This window comes from Podarcis tiliguerta (genome assembly GCF_965153285.1).
Source record: "Podarcis tiliguerta genome assembly, chromosome: 6".
In the NCBI taxonomy this organism is placed as follows: Eukaryota; Metazoa; Chordata; class Lepidosauria; order Squamata; family Lacertidae; genus Podarcis; species Podarcis tiliguerta.
This window is the reverse complement of record NC_139539.1, coordinates 53040212-53063212: the sequence shown is the minus strand read 5'-3', so window position 1 is coordinate 53063212 and position 23001 is coordinate 53040212. Positions and strand designations below refer to the sequence as shown.

General features: G+C 44.0%; 1 protein-coding gene across 4 annotated transcripts in view; it reads right to left on the bottom strand.

Moving 5' to 3' along the window:
* SLC5A9 (solute carrier family 5 member 9) overlaps positions 1–16508 on the bottom strand; it is a 36270-nt gene extending 19762 nt beyond the window's left edge. Inside the window, exons 1-4 of one of the 4 annotated variants that reach the window (XM_083447854.1) lie at positions 16325–16508; positions 8173–8377; positions 7847–7918; positions 2662–2766 (exon numbers count right to left, since the gene is read on the bottom strand). In XM_083447854.1, coding sequence (XP_083303980.1) covers positions 2662–2766; positions 7847–7918; positions 8173–8301 — 306 coding nt within the window. In that variant the 5' untranslated portion in view covers positions 8302–8377; positions 16325–16508. Of the gene's footprint in view, positions 1–2661; positions 2767–7846; positions 7919–8172; positions 10635–10887; positions 13544–15426; positions 15447–16324 lie in introns of those variants that run through there. The other 3 variants (XM_083447857.1, XM_083447855.1, XM_083447856.1) reach the window with 3 other exon arrangements.
* Positions 16509–23001: the final 6493 nt, after the last annotated feature.

The following is a 23001-nucleotide window of genomic DNA, read 5'->3' as shown; positions in this document are numbered from 1 at the left end:
CAGGAGATTTCAGGGTTTGGAATGTGATCACTCCCAAATGAAATGGGTTGACAACACTGCAGTAGTGTTGAAAAGGTTATGACTGCTGGAAGGCATCACTGTATTGTGTTCAAGTTCACAAAGTATGATGTGATTCTGTGAACTGCTATACTGAGGCAGGAGAGCCAGCCATAGGATAGGGCACTATGGCCCCACTCTATCTGGTATTATTATTATTATTTATTATCATATACTGCCATTCATCCCAAGATCCTTCTTGGTCAGGGCATTTGAATGGGGTATCGACCTTTCTCACCTTCTGAGAATATTTTTGACCGGCATATGTCATGAAGGCCAGCACAAATATATAACTGTGAAAACAGAACCAGTATGGTGTTGTGGTTAGATTCCACTAGGATCCAGAAGACCAGGGTTCAAATCCTCACCCAGCCATAAAGCTCACTGGGTGGCCTTGGGCCAGTCACTGTCTGCCAGCCTGAACTACCTCACCAGATTGTTTGTGAGGAAGAAATGAGGAGGTGGGGTAAAGGTTGGGATATAAATGTAAGAGAAAAGAAAGCCAGTAGTAGGGCAAGGGATAGAAGTTTCTGGCAGATGGACAAAATAAATGAACTCCATGCTACTTGCCAGGCATAGGATAAGGTCAGCCTTTGCCATCTTGGTGCCCTCCAGATGGTTTGGACCACACTGTAGTCTTAAACATCTGGTGGGGTGTTTTAAAACATTTTAAAGTGAAGGCTGGATTCAGACTTAACACAGGGGTGAGGAAACTATGGTCCTCCAGATGTTGTTAGACCAGGCATAGGCAAACGCAGCTCTCCAGATGTTTTGGGACTACAATTCACATCATCCCTGACCCCTGGTCCTGTTAGCTAGGGATCATGGGAGTTGTAGGCCAAAAACATCTGGAGGACCAATGCCTGTTTTAGACTATGACATCTGGAACTCCATGAATGCTGCACATCAGGGCTCACACTACTGTAGTTAAAGCCAAGCAATGGGATCAGGCTGCTTGAAGGTGAACACTGCTGATGGCTCAGAAGAATGCTGCCTTATTTTGGAGCCCTCTCTTTCATCCCACTTCACTGTTGTTCTAGCCAGAGTGAACTTTGTTGCAACAGGAGGTATATTACTGGGTGACCTTTTGCACCAAGAGGAGTCATTCATCTTAGAGACAGCCGTCCTGCCAGTTTTGTTGGCAGCAGAGAAGCTCACACATCCCTCAGGACAGCTGCAGACCTGCGCCGTGAGTGAAGCATTGTCACTGTATGCAGCACCAGCTCCTCCATAGCCATGATCTTCAAACAATGCTAGCACAGAGCTAGCCTCTTTCAGTTCACTTCTCCTGCCTTCTTCACACCCTCTTGAAATATATAGAAGTGGGAACCACATTACCTCTCAACTACCATAAATACTATATTATCATCATGTTAATAACATGAATTTGATGAAAGTTAAAAGGGACTTGTCATTTAAAACATTTTTTCCACAAGATAATCCTCTTATTTTAGAAACTCTATAGGAGTTTATTGCAGGAATGTATTAATACAACTGACGTTTGCTGCAAGTGACTATTATGAATCAACTTTTGCTCGAAGACAGTTTCACATTTAGGAGTAGAATACTGCCATTAGTAGTGTTCATGTTAGCATCCTTTTCAATTTTGAAACAAATTTGCCCCAATACTCTCTAAAATCCATAGCGGTGAACTAGAGAATAACTTATCCACTAAACATTTGTTTTTAATCCTTGGCACCAACCCTTTACTTGACATTCCTCATTTGGCAACTCTGGGAGAGAGTACAATTAGCTAGAACAATTCCTACCAACAAGAAATGACCAAGGGTACATGGTAAAAACTAGGGGCTCATTCTCCCATCTGGCTAGGGCAGATAGATAGTAAACTATAATGCCAAACCACAAAAAGTTTATTTAGTCACATTCTGACTTTTGTCATATATACATATCCAGCTAAGGTTGCCAGATTCAGACCAAGAAACTTGTTTTAAGAGTTCCAAGATCGCAAGTGACACCAGCCAATGAAACAGTGGCACCACACACCTAGATGGCACTGCAGGCTAAAGAAGACAGGGCAGTGGTCAAATGGCCTCTTTCAATACCATGATGCTATATACAATCTTTATGACTCAGTGCTCTTAAAGCTATAGGCACTGTTTCAAGACCCAGAACAGGCAATCTAATTCATTCATTCTTGCCAGATAGAATCATCTCCCCTTTCTCCATGCTCCCATGTGCTGTTCTGGGGGTTCTCCTGATCCTCTTGAGCAGATTTGGGGAGGTAACTGGGTTATGTGGGTCTTGTTGCCCTGGCTTTGGCTAGCACAAATGAATCCAGCCCAATGTTTCAAAAAAATAAAAAATAAATCTGAAGCTACAGAGGTTTCCAAGTTTCAGACTGTTGTTTGTTCTAGGAAAATGTGCTCTAGCATTAATTTTATCCTGCTTATTTACATTGCAATGTGCCACACGAGCCTACTAACGTTTCTGCTGAAATCAGTTATTCATTTCCAATTGTCTTGTTGGAGATAGAATAAAGCTCAGACATTGGGGAGTACCAAATAACCTCTTCACTTGACTAAGCAGATGCCCACACCCACATCCCTTGTCAAGAGCAAGTTGAATCCTTCAAGGACATCTTACGTTCCACTCAAAGCCCCCAACAGCCAAGCCTCCTGCAGCTCCTGTGCCCGCCAGGCCGATAAATAAGCCACTCCCCACATTGCTTGACATCAGAGATGCTCCAATCTAAAACACAAAATGCTGCCGTTAGTTGATAGAAAAAGGTCAGCTGTATGTTCTATCTGTGGCGAGAAAGCACAGAGTTCACACCTCAAAATCTAATTTCCCTGTTTAAAAACAAAGACTGCATGATTCATCCTAAGATCATCAGTGATGGAGATTCTTATTTTACTGCTCTGAGTGTTTGGCTGCCAATACTTGGACTACTCAAATGCCATAATCTTTTAATCTGCATAATTAAGCATAAATTGGAAGAGCTGACTGCATGCTTTTCTCTGTTTATTTCTCTGCTATATATTTTGGAAAGTTGTTTGCTACACATCTGGGCACCTCCTATGATATTGTAACCAAATTTTACATGATGGTTCCTGAGAACAAGGAGTGGATTTTTGTATATGTTTGGGTACAGTTGGGCACCATTTTAAATCAAGATGGTGGACTGACCCTTTCAAAACCATGCTGATTTTTCGGCTTCCTAATTTTTGAGAATTCCTGAGCAATGTCAGGTATTAGGCTGCTAGCTTGTATCTATATATGCCTCATTTCTCCCCAAGGTGAATTTCTATCTTGGTTTGTCTCCACTTCCTTATTCCTCCTTGTTCCAAGGAGCAAAATGTCTTAGGATGGCCCCAGATCCCACTAGTTTTAAAAGGCACACATAGCTACTAAAGGCCAGGCACACCCCAAACAACTAGTCTCAACGTGGGAGTGATAATGTCAGGTCAATCAGCTGGCCTGGTCACTTGAAAACTGATCAGGCCATTCCAATATCTTCTGGGTGGCCAGTCATGGAGGATGTCACACAAAATCTCCTACACTTCAGGTTAATCATTGCCAATGGCCAAACCAGCTGAATATGAAGCTCCCAACTAGCCAAACTTTTAAGTTTGCTACATGTACAAATATAAATATACAGATTTGGATAATGTGCATAATTAGTGGCACTGCCAAGAGGAACAAGGTTGCACAGCATGTAACGATGTTTTAAGAATGTTGTAACTGTGTTAAAAATGAAAATGGTGGTGCAAATGTTGAGACTGAAGATGTCAATCTATGCTTTTCGGATGGTTAATGGCTGAGCAGTGTGATCAGCCATGCCACCAATGGTGATCATGCATTTTAGCCACTTTACATCTGCAAAGGACAAATGTTTTTCAAAGTAAGTATATAAAATAAACACATTTAAATATTTATCATGTAATAATCAATTTTTCATTGTAATATATTCATTGTAATTAAGGAGAACTTCAAGGATTCACCAAAGTTACACGGATTGATGTTTTCTGCAATGTAAAGACAACTTGATTCAAGTCAAGTGTCACAACCAATCCGGAGCATCTCAAACCCGGGACTCTGGAGCAGGGTTAGGGTGGAACTGGATCATGTCTTACATGAAAGAATGCAGGACATATCTGCGGGCAAATATTTATACTGCATGCTGGAAGCTTCAGCTTGGCCTGCCATGAAGGAAAATATTGCCTTGACAACCAATGGGGCACCCAGCCCAGCAGTGTGTGTTCAAAGTAGGTGGCTCTGTTTGGTTAAAAATATACAGAGTGTAAACTGTGAAAGGTTAGAGACTGTGAAATACCTTGGGTTTATTTTAACAGTGCTGTTACTGAGGAGAAGATATGAAAATGTAGACATAAGTTATGAGGCACACCTCAGGTTGTATCCAGTACATACTGGCTGTGTACTGTTATTTCCTGATGTGATTGCAAGAAATATTTTTTGTTATTTTCTTTTTTTTAAAAGGAAAGCGCTTATGTGACTAGAGGTAACTTATGGCTTTTGACCCCATAGTTTATATCACAGAAATGTAGGTGCTTCGTCCATTCCAGATGTCTCTGGACAATATTCCTGAATGCTTACTCCTTATGTATATGTGAAAATAAGAAGACTCAACAACCTAACAAAATACTAGGGGAAAGGATTGCAGACTAGTCTGCTCCATTTTCCTAATTTTCTACCTGTTACTGGACCAATGTGACATTACTCCCTTGTTGCTGTTTGCTTTCAACACTTACACTTTTATTTTTTGTAATCCAGCATTTTCAACATTACTGGGTTCCCACCCCCCATAAAAGGTATTGCCTCCTCACTTGCTCTGTGATTTTCCTTTTCCAAGTAGCAGGTCTTTCTGCCTCTTTCGCTGCTGAGCCCTAAGCAAAGATTAATGGAATCTGACCTGCTCCTCACCTTTGGGATAGTTAAAATATTAATACGAGATAAGACTGAAAACCTTTCCTGAAGCAAACACTTGCAAACATCTCATCTGGGAAGCCTCTGATTGAAAGACTAACGGCTACAATACGCATTCATATCTTGGGTAAACAGAAAGGCTCCCAAGAAATGTAAACACTTACCTTAAGACACATGTCCTTATTGTAGTAGACAGTATAAAAGAGGTGACGTAAAGCCATGTAATACAATGCCACAGTGGCCTTAAGTAACCAGTTTATCATTTTCCTAGCAGCAGTTGGGTCTAAACCCATAATGCGCTCCCTATATCCTGGAACACAGAGGCAGTAAAAGGATGTTGTGCGGCGATTCATCCTCTACCAACATTTCCTCCAGGTTTGGGGGAGAAAAAGTCACACTAATCAGCCTGAGACAGAGTTAAGCATTTAGGCAAACATTACTTCCTATCCCAAACCAAGGCCTGTTATGATTTAGGTAATGGTCCTCTCAGCCCCAAAGTGAAACCCTGGAAAGGGAATTGCTTCATAACTGAGGCCTCATTGGCACAATACATGTCACTTTAGACAGTCATAGCTTTCCCCAAATAACCCTGGGAACTGTAGTTTGTTAAGGGTGCTGAGAGTTGTTAGGTGATCCCTATTCCTCCACCGCCAGAGAGCGACAATTCCCAAAGTAGTTTAACAATCAATCCCTCTTCTCTGGGAACTCTGTATGCTGCCTTTCCACATTATTGAACCCAAACTCTGGTAACCCACAGTGTAGGTAATCTGTAAAAAGTTGAAGGTAGTATATAATGTGAGATTTCATGCAACAGGAGCAGGATTATTAGATCAGGTCTTCATTTAGAAAGGACACTTAGGAGTCATCCCAAATTAAAGGCTCCATGTTGCTAGATATTTTAATCATTGTTTTATTATATTTTGTGTCTTGCTGTTGCTGTTAGCTGCCCTGGGCTTCCATGGGATACCAAAACAAGAAATAAATAAAATGAAGAATGCTAAACAGCCATCTTACTCAGGGTGATGGGAATCCTTGGATTCAGTTCCCAGGAAGTTTTGTCCCCCCTAAAAAAACTAAGTCCAGCAGGAACGATGATGGGGACACTTGACTTCTTGGCAGCCCCTTAAATTTCCTGCAATGAAACTGTAGAGGCTACAGGTAAGCCAATGCTTACATGTCACCTGGGAGAAAGTGAATCACAAAGCGCATTAGAACAATAACCAGGTGCGAGTGCGTGTCTCCAGGGGAGAAAACGTAGCCTATGGAATTTACAATTAATGATGGAGTTCAAAACTGCATTCAGCTTGCAGTTAAACACTTGCAAGATCTACAGCTTTGTGTTCTTTTGTGACAGGGCAAAAAGGATATTTACTCCTCTGACACTTATTTCTCTGGGTCTTTAAATTATTGTTATATTACCTTTCTGCTCCAAAGAAAATGTGTCCTTCAAAAGGTTTATGCCTTTCCAGTGAATCATTTTGGAGATTTATATCTGGGTGGTTTAGTGTGGAGAGTTGCAGTCCTAACACAGTTGCTCAATAAATGAAGAAGTTACTAGACAGTGCAAAAGAGACTCCTGCCGTTGTTTCATGAGAGGAATGGGAACTGCTCTTGAACTTGAGTTAATTTTCATTTTTATTTGAAAAAGGCCTTGTTTTTGTTTTTATCTTTAGGGTTGTTGGATGTGCTAGATTTTTAAAAAAGAAATTGGCTCTCTTATTTGCAACAACAATGCCACTTTGCAAAAGCCTGATGTTACCTGATATATATTAAATTCCAGAATTGATACGCTTCATATGCTCCCAGCAATATGGCTGCTTGAAATAGAGAAGAGCTCCTCCCTTGTTTATTGCTGTTCCTAAAGACTTTGCACCAGGGATGGGGAACCCAAGGCCTTCACATGTTAGTAGACTCCAGCTCCCATCTTTCCTGACCATTGCCCATGCTGGCTGGGACTGATGGGAATTGGAGGGCCATAGGTTCCTTATCCCTGCTTTACATCACTGGTGGTTCATTTGGTGCATGAGAATTTAACAGTGCAATCCTGTTCATGAATTGAGTTTCAGTGTGTCCACTAGGACTTCCCTTGAAACAGTGTTTTGGCTGCAATTGCCATATTCACATCCATATTCACTCACAAACACACACTCCTGTAAACTATGTATTTTTAAAACTCCCCTAAAGTTTTAAATCTTCAATATGTATTTCCTTCAGTGCTTGCTGTACTAATTGCTTTGCAACCGTGCAACAAGGCTATGATTTGTGATGCTGAGAGTGCAGCAGTTGGCACAACCTTCCTAGCTACATATTTGTTACAGCAGGAAGGATATGCCACATTCTTCCTTTCTTATCACCCCCACCCTCACCACTTTCCTCCTACAGCTAGTGCAGCGTTCTTTCATTTGTTTTTCACCACAGCAAGGATCATCCCAGTTTCATCTTCCCTCTTTCTCAGCCTTCAACTATCCCTTGACATCTGCATATATGTCAATTGCTTAAACCACACTGTAAGGAATACTGCTTTTTAAACATGGTGCCCTCAATATGCTGATGGATTCCAGCAGTACTTTTCTTCTAGGGGAAAAAGGTGCCAGAACTGTGTACCCTTCAATACCCCCTGAAAGAAAAGCACTGGATTCCAGCTCCCATCAGCTCAGACAACAAGCCCAATGGTGATTTGGTGATGGGAGTTTTACTCCAGCAACATCTGGAAGGCTGGCCACCTCTGATCAAGAGTAATGCAACCAACTGGGCACCCCCAGATGTTCTTAGACTCAGCGCCCATCAGCTCCCACCATTACACTGCCTGGGACTAATGGGAGCTGCAGTCATCTACAACATCTGGCAAAGGCTGTTCTCAAGCTGTGGGTTATTACATACTTACCGGCCACCATGTCATGGATCTTCCAGCCAAGAAATAGCCACCAACTGTTCCCCGACTGGCTCGAAAAGAAGACTGAAATGAAGAGGAGGGAAAAAATAATGGCTTTGCAGCTCTGAAAAGCACAGCTGAACACAGATTTATGCCCACCTAGGACCTTGGATGGGGGGGAAAAGGGAGGAAACCTGGTTCTGTTCTATGCAGCTAAAAGGAAAAGAGATGTTGTTAAATAGGAGCATCACTACAGTGCTATGTTGTTCAGTGAAGAGGCCTTTCTTAAAAACAAGAGACATCTAGCACCTCTAGTCATTGCAAAACGACTGACTTACCCATATTCCAACAGCAAGGACAAAGGCGAAATAAAGGACGACAACAATGATGTCTGGCACTTCAAAGGCAAGTTTCTTTTCTTCAGGCCTGGCAGTGGGTGGCTCAGTAGTGGCTGGTGTTTGGCTCATGACTGCCCAAAAAGGTGTCGCCTGTTGCCTCTTTATCTCACAATGGACTTCGGCACACGTTTCTCTTCATTACTCCCTTTTAATAATAATTAACCGGGTTGAGAATGTGAGAATGTTGATGAAGAAGCAGGCATGTCCATCAAAACAGACAATTCGCACGTTGCAGCTTTGGTATACTGTATGGATCTGTGCTGTTCAGCTGTAATGTTTGAAGCAGCTAAACAACATTTTCGTCACAGCTATTTCTCACATATATGCATTGTGTTCTGGAATTTTTAAAGAGAGTTGTGGCCAATTCAAATATTTCAGCCGTAACAGGTGCATAACAAGAGTCCATAAACCAAGCCTGCATAACCTGGCTTGATATGTCATTAGTTGTGTGGATGAGACCAAGTTTCTAACCCCATTTCAGTTCAGGCTCCTGTTAAATGAATGGCCTTTGTTGATAGAGAGGACCCCCTTTTGTTGATCAACAGGGGGAGTGCAACCCTGTTGATTCTTCTTGACCTCTCAGTGGCAGAACATTGTGTGACTTTTGCTTGGCCCCATGGGCTTCTGAATGGCTTCCCATAAGCCATCTTGAAGTGATTTACAGTATAAACAGGTCACCTGGTAGCAATCTCTAGCTTAACGTTTTGAAGAGAAGAACATATTAGAAATAAAGGCAGAATTTCTACACTCCCCTCCTGGCTGATCCCCTCCAGTTAAGGCACAAACAGAGATTAGGAGAAGAAAAGTTTTGTAGTAGAGATTTGCTATATCCAGAAGTGGATCATTTGCTGGGGCTTCCTGACAAGTTTGTTGCTGCTGCTTACTGGGAGTTGGGTTGGAAAGGACCCTGAGAGTCATCTAGTCCAATCTCTTGCAGGAATTTCTATGCAGGAATCTCCACTAAAGCATCCATGACAGATGACCAACCTCTGCTTAAAAACCTCCAACGAAGGAGGCAAGGAGATCAGAGCAATGAAGGCGTTTTGGTGGGAGCACCAGATTGTCTCTGCTGGTATGCCCACACCCCCTAGCCTCTCAGCCATCTTTCCTCTCTCCTGGTGGGTGGCAGAGGCTGGGCAGCTCTGCAGCTCTGCCTCACAGGGTGAGCCACTTCTGGCTGTAGCTCCTGGGCTCAGGGCTGCTGCTCTAGAGTTAGATGCCACCTCAGTACTAACAGCTTTTAAATAGGTAAGTAGAAGAGGATAAAGCAGGATCAACATTGGGCAATGAAATAACCCAAGTTATTTGAAGGTGGTGGTTGTGGGGACTGATTCCAGATCTGGTTATCTCTAAAATTGCCCAAAGCAGTGATCTCCATTAGACAAGCTATCTCTCTTCCATGACACTCTGACATTGGATGCATCTTCTTAGAAACAGCAAGCTTTCTCCAGCCCCCTTCCTTGGCATTTAAATACTGACAGCTGCAGCATCTCGTCGCAAAGCACATTTGCTGACGTGGCTGTACCACAGCTCGTGAGTCAGGGCAGGAGGGGGAATGTAGTTTAGCTCTGTGTGTCAGAGGGCTGAATTGCGCCATAATTACTTTATTGATAATTGTTATGGAAACAGCTGTTATGCGGGCTTGACTGGTACACAGAAGTATGGAAGATAGAGAAACCGAAACGAGGCTTGCCACATATAATGCTAACCCTGTCCCCAAAGTCTGGTTGTCAGAGCTTCCTCTTTGGCATAGATTCTCCCATTTTCAGACGGGGAGCCATTTTATGCCGCAATTTAGATGGCTTCCTTGGTTCTTACAGACACAGGGTGAGTCGTTTCTCCTTCAAGCGGGGTGGAGGTGATGACAACCCTCCCAGCTAGCTAGCCAGCCTTCCGTCACACACAGAAACAGAACTTAGAGCTGTTATGCTTACCGAACTCAGTGGGATTTAATTTTCAGTAAATGGTCACAGGCGCTAGCTGTAACACTGTTTCACCAATCCTAATAAAATAGTTTCTCAAATGGCAATTTAGGAACCGTAAAGACAATGGTATCTATGCATTCATGGGTAGCACAGCACCATCTTGTGGGGAAAGTGGTAAAAAATAAAATCTGCTTTAACATTCAGTCTGGATTATTTTCCTTCATTGGGGCCATCTATGTTTCCCCTCTGCTTTCATGTTCACTGTGAACAGAGTATATGCACTCTGCACCTTGAAGTAGGTTGGCGAGGATTGTTTGCACGTCACACTTGTAAAGGACTTCCAGTTAACTTTTCACAATAGCAACACAATTCTTCATTAAACAAACACTGGTAGCGTCACAAAAAAATGAACAAGGACAATTGTGGAAGAGGAGAAAGTGTACCAGATGAGCAAGGTAGAATAGGAGAAAGCTCGTCCTGTTAAAGGAAGAAGAAGAAGAGTTTGGATTTGATATCCCGCCTTTCACTCCCTTTAAGGAGTCTCAAAGCGGCTAACATTCTCCTTTCCCTTCCTCCCCCACAACAAACACTCTGTGAGGTGAGTGGGGCTGAGAGACTTCAAGGAAGTGTGACTGGACCAAGGTCACCCAGCAGCTGCATGTGGAGGAGCGGAGACGCGAACCCAGTTCCCCAGATTACGAGACTACCGCTCTTAACCACTACACCACACTGGCTCTTAATGGAGTGTTTCTGCAGCCTAGCACCGGTTAAAATGAAAAAGAAAAAAGCATCTAAGGGGATGCTTCCTACCTTTATAATAAATAAATTCCCACTGGCAGTCCTACTCACAGTCACAGGATTCTCTCCTTGTGGAGGTCTTAATATGTAGTCAGATAATAGCAACAGAGATGCTAGCAGGTGGGCAACCTGAGGATTTCATATAGCTTTGACATGACCTCCTGGGCACCTCCTCATGTTGCTCAGTCTTCCATTCTCTCATAGTTCCCTCCTCCTTTCCTTTTTGCTTCCTCCTTGTTTTCAAAAAGTGTTCCCTCATCTTTCTATGCATTTTCAGGACAATTGAAAGGGGGCAATATTGTCTGACGGGGGGGGGGGTGTTTCTTCTGCTGTCTGAGATTAAATCAGTAGACTTCTGCTATTTGTGTGTATAACACACTAAAATAAAAAAGTAAGTACTTTCCCTAGATTTCTAGATTAGAGCTGTATTGGTCTGCTGTACTAACTGTTCTGCATTCCTATTAAAGGGCTTACTTCTGAGCAGACCTGCATGGGATTAGGAATTCTGATCTGGCATAGACATGGTGACAACTGAATCAGGAATGTCATTTTTAAAAAATTAGTTAGTCCAGCATCTTTTTGTCTCTGCCAGCTTTGGTTCAATCCACTACTGGCAAGCAAACGTCCAACAGATTTCCCCCCAAAACATTGCAGCAGAAATAAGATTCTGAATAGATTTTGACATTTTGATAGAATAAAACCAAAGGGCTCCATCCCAAGAATAGGAAAAGGAAGCAAAGATCAGCAATTTAGACACAAATTTCCCACATGGTTACTAAATCAAACAAGTCAGCTTTTAGGTTACTTATTAAGATTGCATAGGTGAGCTTGCAGGAATGGAAGCCACCATCAAATAATGAAGCAGCATTTTCTTGAACAAGGAGCCCAAACCATGGGTGTTTTTTTTTGCTGAACAACCTATTTAAACATTAACTTAATGTCATGAAAGACCTGCCATCTCATTTCTTTAAGCTGCTGAAAGAGAGGTTTTAGGGAAATAGTTTCATGGTGCCTTTCCAGAAATATTATTTGAACCACTGTGTGACTTATAGGCAACCTTTGCTTTTTCACTACAATGATTTCTGCAAGAACCATTAGCAAACTGTAAAATCTTGTCTACGTGATGCACCTTGAGAATAGGTAAGCTTTGAAATACTATTGTGTTAAATAGTAACTCCAGCATCCCACAGGTCTTTCAAGAAGCACGTCTACAAACATCTGTCTACAGGTAAGATTTAGGACGCTCAGGTCAGGAGATCACAATCCTTGAAGATCACACAATGTGAATATATGGCAAAAGGATACAGATCTATATCCATACTGCTTTAGCAATGGGGTGGGGTGGGGGTGGGGAATCAGGAAAAATCAAAGGATACATAGCTCCAGACCCAATGGAGTCTGTGCCTAATCTGAAAACAAACAAACAATGACTGCATACCTACCATACATTTAAAGCACCAACCCCCTAAATCCTGGAAACTGTAGCTCATCCCTCGCAGTGCTACAATTTTCAGCATTCTCGAACTACCATTCCCAGGATTCTTGGGGGGGGGGGGCATGTATGCTGTGCATAAAATGTATGCTGCGCACAAAGCCAACAGCAGCAGCTGGCATCCTTAGGCATTGCTAATGTGAGGAAATGGCATTAAAGTAGCCAGGTGTTCTACTTTGCAGAACACAAACCAAAGAAGCTTCTAATAGAGGATCAACACTGGTTCAAAGATAAAGACCCCTAAGAAATGAGAACAGGGGCCTTAAAGTAACCCATCTTCAGTTAGCAGCTAGATGGCACATAAATCAGGTCACAGACTTCCTCATTATGTTGAGATACATTGCATTTTTATTTAACTTATAGTATTACAGTGGTACCTTGGTTCTTGAACTTAATCCTTTGCAGGAGTCCGTTCGACTCCCGAAACTGTTCGAAAACCAAGGCACGGCTTCCGATTGGCTGCAGGATCTTCCTGCACTCAAGCAGAAGCTGTCTTGGACGTTCAGCTTCCAAAAAATGTTCGCAAACAGGAACACTTACTTCCGGGTTTGCAGCATTTGGGAGCTGATCTGTTCGGCAACTAAGCCATTCGGGAATCAAGGTTCCACTGTATTTATTTCCTTAAATTTACATATATGCATGTGTGTACATATATGGTGCTGGTGGTGGGGATAAATGACATCCCTACACATCACAGACTGAAAACCTCAGAACCCAGCTCAGTCTTTGCTCACTGAATGAGACCTTTCTGCTCCCCTTTCCTCCAAATTGCATCAGAGGCTGACGGAAGGGGTGGCTTGCCCATCTCCATTCAAGACACAAAGGCTTCTGTTTCATTGAACTCTTGAATATCACTACATGTAAGTGGAAGCTGGGTACCATAAGAACGACGATTCCCTAGCTTTTCTAGTCTTCTGGCATGCATTGCACATTCAAGGGACTGCTTGCTTACAAAGCCTCACAGAAGCATGTGGCGCTGGCAATCACATCCTCCTGGCCATGCCACCACTCTCAGTAAGTACTGGGAAGTGGGCCCGGTAGGTACCTATTCACAAGATGACAGCTACAGGATTTGTGAGCTGGTAAAGCACACCCATTCATGTGTGGTGCATCTGGGAAAATTGGGTGCCATGGAAAATGCAATTCTACCAGCTCCACCTGGCTGTCTACCAGCTCCACCTGGTACACAGGCTGAGACCCTACCTGCCTGTGGACTGTCTTGCCAGAGTGGTGCATGCTCTAGTTATCTCCCGCTTGGACTACTGCAACGCGTTCTACATGGGGCTACCTTTGAAGCTGACCAGGAAACTGCAATTAATCCAGAATGCGGCAGCTAGACTGGTGACTGGGAGTGGCCGCCAGGACCACATAACACCGGTCCTGAGAGATCTCCATTGGCTCCCAGTACATTTCCGAGCACAATTCAAAGTGTTGGTGCTGACCTTTAAAGCCCTAAACGGCCTCGGTCCTGTATACCTGAAGGAGCGTCTCCACCCCCATCATTCAGCCTGGACACTGAGATCCAGGGCTGAGGGCCTTCTGGTGGTTCCCTCATTGCAAGAAGTAAGGTAACAGGGAACCAGACAGAGTGCCTTCTCAGTAGTGGCGCCCACCCTGTGGAATGCCTTCCCTTCTGATGTGAAGGAAATAAGCAGCTATCTTCTCTTTAAAAGACATCTGAAGGCAGCCCTGTTTAGGGAAGTTTTTAATATTTAATGCTGTATTGTTTTTAACACTTGATTGGAAGCTGCCCAGAGTGGCTGGGGAAACTCAGCCAGATGGGCGGGGTATAAATATTAAATTTATTATTATTATTATTATTAGTAGTAGTAGTAGTAGTAGTAGTAATAGTAAAAAGGTGCCCCACTTCAACCAGAAAGGAGATCTGGGGCACGTGGGACAAGATATTAATAACTCTCAGATATTTAATGGCAAGAAACAATGTATTGTGGTTCGAGGACCAGATCCCCGCGTAGTGGAATGAAAACACAAGGACACGTGATATAAGGTTAATGGGAAAGAAAAGGCCACAACTTTATTGATTACAGCAGTGAAAAGGTATTGGCTTAGGCATTGGATGTCCAAAACAAAGGGGGTTTATTCACCATGCTAATCCAACTATAGGCTCTCCCCTGATGTCACCGAGGGTCGTGCCATGGCCTCCCGCCAAGCAGGCATCGGACAGAATACACGACCACCGGATTCCTTTAACGGAATACCCAAAATTGAAGGCGCACGCGATGGCCACACCTAGCCCTTCGACACACCACAACACATTATTCCAATGCCTAACCTACCCACCAATACCACGAAAGTTGTGACGATTGCTACGAGGTAGGCGAAAAAACCAAAAAGCCTAATGCCAAATGGAAAAATTCCTACCAGGCCCCCCGGACAACCAGGGCGACCAACCTAAGGTCCATAGCAAGGCCAAAAGAAAACTGAGACCCTGAGCTCTAAGGGAGTGGGGGTGGGTGACTCGCGACGGGACGACAAAAAGTGAGGCCAGAAGGCTATTGCCGCAGCAATTTAGGCTGCTAAACACGCCCCCTCGCAGGCACCTGGTTGGGTGCCTGCCCGTGGGCGTGGGCACCAGCCAGGTGAGTGGGAGGCAGGGGGCTAACACCCCCTGCTTGAGGTGGAGTCCGGCTCCCGACCACAACCACTCCCCTCTCTTGCAGGAGGAGAGTCTTTGCCATTTTGGTGACATTCTTATTGTTCCCTAATAATTGTAGCAATGTTGTCAACAGAGTTCAGACTGTGCTAGCAGTCTACAACAAGACCATGGGTAAAACCATTCATTTTTATTTCATTTTATTTCTTCATTCATTAAAATATTTATACACCATCTACTACCTCAATCTTCAAGGTGGCAATCAATGGCATCAGTATTAAACTGCATCAGTACTGAAAGCATTATACAGAATAAAACACAGCTGATAACTCAAGCAGAGCTAAAATAAGGTAAAATAAACTAACCTATTGAAATAAAGCAGCAACCAAGTTCCGGGAAAATAAATGCAATGGTTACACAAGAGCTTGGGTTGGTGGAAATGCGGTAGAATTTCCTTTTCTTTTCTGTACAAATTGTATATACAATTGTATATACAAGCTGTCCAATGGCATAACCCCTTGCACAAGAGGAGACATTTGAACAAGACAATCTGTAAGGATGGGGAACCTGTGGCCCACCAGATGCCATTGGACTCCAGTTCCCAGCAGCCCCTGCTAGCTTGGGCAATGATAAAATATGGTGGGAGCTGTAGTCTACAAAACTCATGGAGGGCCACAGGTTCCTTATTCCTGAGCGAGTGAAACAAGTTCATTGCCAATCCTTTTAAACTTAGCACTACATTGGATACAACCCAAAGAAATTGCAGGGGGGTGGACTAGATGATCCTCGGGATCCCTTCCCACTCTACAATTCTATGATTTTATATGCTGCAGGGTTTCCCAAGCCAGCATTCTTCTTTCCCTTACTTATGTCCTGCTTGCCCTGCCCTTCCACAGCTCCTGAGTCACTCGCAACTCCTGTTGCAGATTGAAAGCAAAGTGCACCTCACAAACAACAACATAGTCATTTCATGATTCATAAGTGCTCCTTTCAAAATAATAGCTGAGAAAGATGTATTTTTATCTTGCAAGATACTAATAGCAAAGCTATTAGGGGAGAAAAGTCATACATCCAGAGCTTTTATAATTGGAAAACATCAATACTGCATAGTGGCTTTATAAAATTTTGTTACAAATGTTCCATAGGATGGATTCTATTGTTAGAATGCCTATTTCTTCCCAACTAGCAACTGATAAATTCAACCCTGCTATGGTATCTTTAGGATAATCCTGGCCCCTTGAATGATGCCAAGTTCTACAATACCTTGAGCTTCTGTCTCCTTCTCTCTTGCCCTTTTCCTCCTCCTATTGCCTCACCTTACTTTTGGCTCATCTCAAAGTGGAGGCTGGCTGGCTGGCTTGGACACTCCTCGCTAGCACTCCTTGATGTGTGCTTGAGGCAGCCTACATTTCTCCTCCCTCCCTCTCACCCCTGTGTTTGATAACTTGAAGCCGGGGCTGAATGACATTTGCTTTGGCTTGGATTCTTTACACTGTGGTAGTTTCATTCAAAATCACCTGACCAGAAAAACCGCTCACAGTCGATCAGACTCCACCCAAGACTGGTTGCAGATTACCACAGATTACCTAGCTCGATGTCTATCAGATGAGCACCTGCATCAACTTCTTGAATGTGTGTTTGCCCCATGACACCTTAAAAAGGTGAATAGGCATTTTTCTCAAGGAGAGGTTTTGCCACTGCCTCCTTCAAGCAGGCAGGGACCAACCCCTCTCTAGCAGTGGATTTAGGGCAGTGTGGGTGCTTCCCCCACGCAGGGCACTGAGCTGAAGGGGCACAAAAATGAGAACATCTATAATTGAGAAGATCCATTTAGGGGTGCTAAATTTTGGCCTTGCACAGGGAGCCATATTACAAAAGATTGCCAAACTCTACCCCTGAAACATTTGAGCCTTACTAAACTGCTGGAGAGGGGGACGCAGGTGGCGCTGTGGGTTAAACCAGAGCCTAGGTCTTGCTGATCAGAAGGTCAGCGGTTCGAATCCCCATGATGGGGTGAGCTTCCGTTGCTCGGTCCCTGCTCCTGCCAACCTAGCAGTTCAAAAGCACGTCAAAGTGCAAGTAGATAAATAGGTACCACTCCGGCGGGAAGGTAAACGGCATTTCCGTGTGCTGCTCCGGTTCGCCAGAAGCGGCTCAGTCATGCTGGCCACATGATCCGGAAGCTGTACGCCGGTTCCCTCGGCCAATAAAGCGAGATGAGCGCCGCAACCCCAGAGTCGGCCACGACTGGACCTAATGGTCAGGGTTACCTTTACCTTTAAACTGCTGGAGAAGTCCTTCTAGGAAGTGGCCCATGCCTGTTGGTTGCTTACATTAGTGATCTGTATTACAGAAGAAGAGGATTACCGTACTTCCTCTTTTCTGGTGCTAAACATCAAGAAAGTAGAGAAACAGGAGTGACTTGCTCTGGTGCTCTTTCAACAAAAGGTGCTTGTTCCCCAGCCAAATACCTGGGCAATCCCTTTTGGCAAGTGAATTATTAGTAGACAGTAATAATAACCATATTTCACCCTGCATCTCTAAGTCTTAGAGTAAATGTCAGGGAGGGAGGGAGGGAGGGAGGGAGGGAGGGAGGGAGGGAGGGAGGAAGGAAGGAAGGAAGGAAGGAAGGAAGGAAGGAAGGAAGGAAGGAAAGAGCAGGCCAGATCAGTGTTGAGACTAAACCACTCCTGGTGACAAACAAACTCATCTAACAAATAAAAGACAACCCATGGCTTGACTTAGCAGTACATGCAAAATGGGTCACTGTATGTAAAACACAATAAATTGCATGGCAGTACTATGAAGTATGTAAGGTTAGAAAGTGGCGCCTCTTTCCAGGTGACCACAGTTACTCTGAAAATCAACCCGCTTGAGTTGTTATTTAAAGCTCACAAGTGTAAGAAAGCAAACACTTAGTAGAATTTAAGATCAGGTGACACTCTCACACCGAAACAGTTGTGTTGGCTTGATTTAAAAAATGCACTCAGGGCTCATGACAAAGCAATCAGCATCTTTCAAAAAACTAATTTTTGGATATGAGTACTTGTGGGGGTGGCAGTGGAGAAAACCGTTTATAGCAGTGATTTTATCAAAAGCTCCAAATGCATTGGGTATCTCATACAAACACACATAATTTTATTTGTCACATTTCAAATCATGTTCAAAGCAGCTTACAACATGATCACAACTTGACAAAGGTAGTCACAAACAATAAATAAAGCATTTAAAAGTATACAACCAAACTGAACAACTTACACAGAAATCACAAGATCTAAGATAAAGATGCCAAAACAACCCTTTCAAAAGCCCCCCAACTCTATCCTAGCCAGTGTGGTGTAGTGGTTAAGAGCGGTAGTATCGTAATCTGGGGAAATGGGTTCGATTCCCCGCTCCTCCACATGGAGCTGCTGGGTGACCTTGGGCCAGTCACACTTCTTTGAAGTCTCTCAGCCCCACTCACCTCACAGAGTGTTTGTTGTGGGGGAGGAAGGGAAAGGAGAATGTTAGCCGCTTTGAGACTCCTGAAGGGGAGTGAAAGGCGGGATATCAAATCCAAACTCTTCTTCTTCTTCTATCCTGCCCCAGAGTTTGTTCAGCAGCTTCAGCTTTTGTAGTTGGAGTCAGTCAGGGCCATGCCCTCCCAGGCCAGGTAGAAAAGGCCTGCAAGGTAGGGGACAGGTCTCCCAGGACTCACAGCCAAAATGGCCATTAAAACTGGCCTTTTCCTTTTAGTTCAAGGTAGATAATATCCCATCCTGCTTCCGTGTGAGGAACTGCTGGGGTTCTGCCTACTGCACATGGCTTTCTTGCAGTATATCCCTTTAAGATGGCCATGGTTGGTCCCACCAGGAGGCACCACAGTCGGGCCTTTCAGAGACCATGCTGGTGAGAGCCGGCACCCTGAACAATAAATCAGGCAGTTCATGGCTCACTCACTTGTCAGCCCAATAAGTGAAAGGAGGGAAAGCTGGTTGAGATCAGGCTAAAGGAGGAACAGGATCAGGAGAAGGGTTTAAACAGTCCCAGAACAGAGTGGAGGGAGCAGGAAGATGGAGAAGCTGAGCCAGGGATGTGCCCAAAGATAGGATCTACAAGACCCCAAAACTGGCAGTTCCTAGCGGTCCCAGGCAGTGGATCTCATTTCTTCAATCTCAGGGAGGTGTTTGGGCACTGTCTCCAGAGTCCTATCGGGAGATGCTTAGAGATCCACTGAATCTTTCTCATATTTCCTTCGCAGAACCATCTGCAGTCATCAGAAAAGGATCTCTCTTCCCAAGTGGCAGTCCTAGCCTGAGAAGGCAAAAAACGTTACCGCCCACTTCCTGAAAGGAAACCAAAGGGCATGAGTCAGCCACCAGAAGGAGCCTCAGTTTAGCTGGCCAAATGATTTAGCTTGATCCCTGATGCTGAAAACTGGCCATTTTCAGGAATTGTATGGGTCTACCCAGAAAGGAAGGCAAATTAGAGCTCACCATGAAGGAAAGCCAGCACTTCTAGGTTTACAAAAGCTTCATTTAACTAGACTTGTCTTGCCCTGTTCCGACAGGTCTGTTATACATTCCATAATGGAATTGTAGGATTCATGTGACATAATATAGTCCCAATAATGACCCCTAGGTTGAATTTTGATTTTTCTGGGTTATTTTTTTGTAGCCAGATGCTGAAGGAGACAAGAGGGGAGAGCATGGAGCTGGTGGCCATGAGGCATTTGAGGTAGCTGCCTTATACTGTGCCCATCTTGCTCAGTACTGCCTACACCGACTGTAAGAGACTCTTCAGGGTTTCAGACAGAAGCTTCCCCTAGCTCTACCAAGAGATGCTAAGGATTCAACCCGGGAGCTTCTGGAGGCAAAACAGATGCTCCTCCACTGAGTGTCCCCTCACCCACAACTCTCCAACACTGCCTCTAAAGAAAACCAACATTCTCTTATGTTTGTGGTTAAATGGACTTAATTGGGCTGCAATCATATATACACACACTTGCTTGGAATCATCTACGTATACACCTTCTGTAGCCAAGTGTAGAATTGTACTGCTGAAGAAACTCCACAGACTTGAGACAGAATAGAAGAGTCTGCACTTGTCTTTGGACAGGGCAGAAGGTTTCACATTCATCCTCCTGAAGAAAATGTTACGAATCGTCAGGTTTTACAAGTGATAAGTGTTCACCATTATATTTTACCTGATTATGAAGGACAGCTCCCCTCTAGCAATGTCATCTGCCATAAAACACTGCCATAGCAACCCATCATTTTCTGTCTTATTCTTCCCCCTAATGGCCATTTTGAGGAAGTGTGCTTCTAATCGCCTTTCTTCATTTCTGAAACTGTTGGAAAGCGTTGTGCTAGGGTTTTTGTGTGTGTGGAAAAAGCAGACAAGGGCAATTTCCCAGACTTTGCTTTTCCATCTCACAATACAGGAAACTTTTTGCTGACACACTGATTGGAAATTATTTATGCAAAACAACCACCACTACCACCTACCCTTCACTAGAAGGTCTCAGGGCAGGCTATATCAATGTAAAATACAACATTAAAAACAATTATAAACAAATTACAGTTGCAGGAATAGGGTGGAACCTCCTTCTGTCTCAGTGTCAAAGGCCAAGGAGATGGAATTCCACAACTTAGGACCTGACACTTAGAATTACTTCCTGTGACGCCACCAACTTGAATGTCTAAGGGGACCAGAACTATCAAGAGGGCCCCCTCTGCTGATCCTAACATGCAAGAGAGTCTGTAGGGAAGGAGACAGTCTTTCAAATATTTGTGGCCTAAGACATTTGGGATTTTAAACACTAGCATGAGCACCTTCAATTGGACTTGGAAACAAACTGGCAAGCAGTGCAGCTCTTTTAAAATAGGGGTTATATTAGTTCTAAGTGGAAGGCCAGCTAGTAACCTGGCTGCTATATTTTGGACTGGTTGAAGTTTCCAATTTGCCTTCAAGGGCAGCCAACCCTCGTATGTGTGTGTTGCTTACTTTAATACAAGGACCACAGCTATTATTATTATTATTATTAGTAGTAGTAGTAGTAGTAGTAGTAGTAGGGCTCCCAAAAAGTTATGCTTTGAAATAATCAGTTGTGCTTCATTCTAAATTAATGGCAAATACCTCACACACTTTCATGGGGGACAAACAGCTCTGTATATTCTGTCTGTTTAAGGGATATTCAGTCCAGTCTTAATGCCAGTCAGAGATGCCTCCCCATACACTTACACAGATCAGTTTTGTCCCCTATGAAAGTGTGTGGGGTATTTTGGAATATTTTTGGAAGGTAGCCTCCCTTTTAAAGTTGAGGAGGTAAAAAGTTTTCCTTTTTCCTTTCTCAGAGTGTCTATGTGGGTTTTGGCCTTTTCCTCTCTAGAGGTGGAACAAAGCAGAAAAGGATGAAGCTGGTTCTCTCTTCCCGCAACTCCACTGCAAGGGGGAGCAGATAGAGAAGAGAACCAGCAATTCCACTGGTGCTTTGATTTAGGTTCCTCCACTTTCCCCTGTCACTTCAAACTCAGCAGGAAATTCCAGGGTTCTCGTTTTGTTGCCAGAAGGTGGTGCTAACGTTGCATTAAGCACATTATATCAGTCGAACGTGTGGAAAAGCTCAGCTTCTGGGTCATGTTGTAGGAAGAGAAATGTTCCACTAGCACGCTCTGAGCCGTTTGCTCTAATGCAATGTGCAGGCCTGTTTTTCAATAGTCGGAGAGAATGATTCACTAGCAAATGAAGAGAACATTTATGAGTCTGCCTGTCCCCTGCCAAACACTAGGGGATGTGGGGGAAGAGGAACGGGAGGAAGGAGTTGTGTCATCTGGGAGAAAGAGCAAAGGGGCAAGGCAGGTGCAGCTTGCTTGGAGACAATCTAAACAAGAGGGGAAACCATCCCTTTTTGCACATATTTTAATATCCTTTCCCCGGAACTGAGCCAGCAGACAGTAGGGAGCAATGTTAGCTGTGCTCTGGAGCCGGGACAAATAGAAACGTTACACTCCGTTAGTTGCAGCCAGAGTTATTAAAAAGGTTGCACAGCAGTTCGGAAAGATGGTCGCCTAGAAACTAAAGGAATTCACCCTTTCCTGTAATATTGCTTGACGAAATATATGTTGTAGCAATCTTTTTTTTTTTTTTTAAGCAAGTGTGGCTAACCTTTTTGAGGATGAGGGCTGCATCGCCCCTCTAGTGGTCAGTGAGTAGTTTGGACTGGCCTGAGACATTTTGGACCCTGACCCCAATCACAAAATGGTGCCCCCCTCCCCATCAGGGAAGAAGCAGGGAATGAAGATCTACATCAAGAACAAGGGGTGGATAAATATCTACAAGGAGAAGGGGACGACAGAGGACGAGATGGTTGAACAGTGTTTTCGAAGTTATGAACATGAGTTTGACCAAACTGCGGGAGGCAGTGGAAGACAGGAGTGCCTGGTGTTCTCTGGTCCATGGGGTCACGAAGAGTCAGACACGACTAAACAACAACAACAAAGATCTACTTCTTCGGGACCTTCTGCCCCTCTGGAGCCTACGGCCTGAGGCGGTCACCTCACCATGCCTCATGGGTGGACCAGCATTGGCAGCAGCGAGACAGTGATGCCCTTCTGGTGCCAATGCTGTATTCATCAGGGCAGGGATGGAATGGTGGCAAGGGTCAGAGAGCTCCAGGTTGGCAGTGCACTGCAGGGGTGTGCACAACCCCTGCAATATTTCTGAGAAATTTTATTTACCCCCATGACCTTTTTTGGGGTAGTGGTGGAGGGATTTTGAAAGGACTGGTTCAGTGGTCAAATGCACAGGTGTGTATGGGGGGTGACACTGTGATCCTCAGCATCAGGGTGCTCACAGCCTCACGGTCTCCCCATACTTGTTTTTCCAATACATGGGTGGGGACGATGTCTGAACTCCCTATTGTATTTCAGAATTAAGAATGTCTGACAGCCTATGCATGG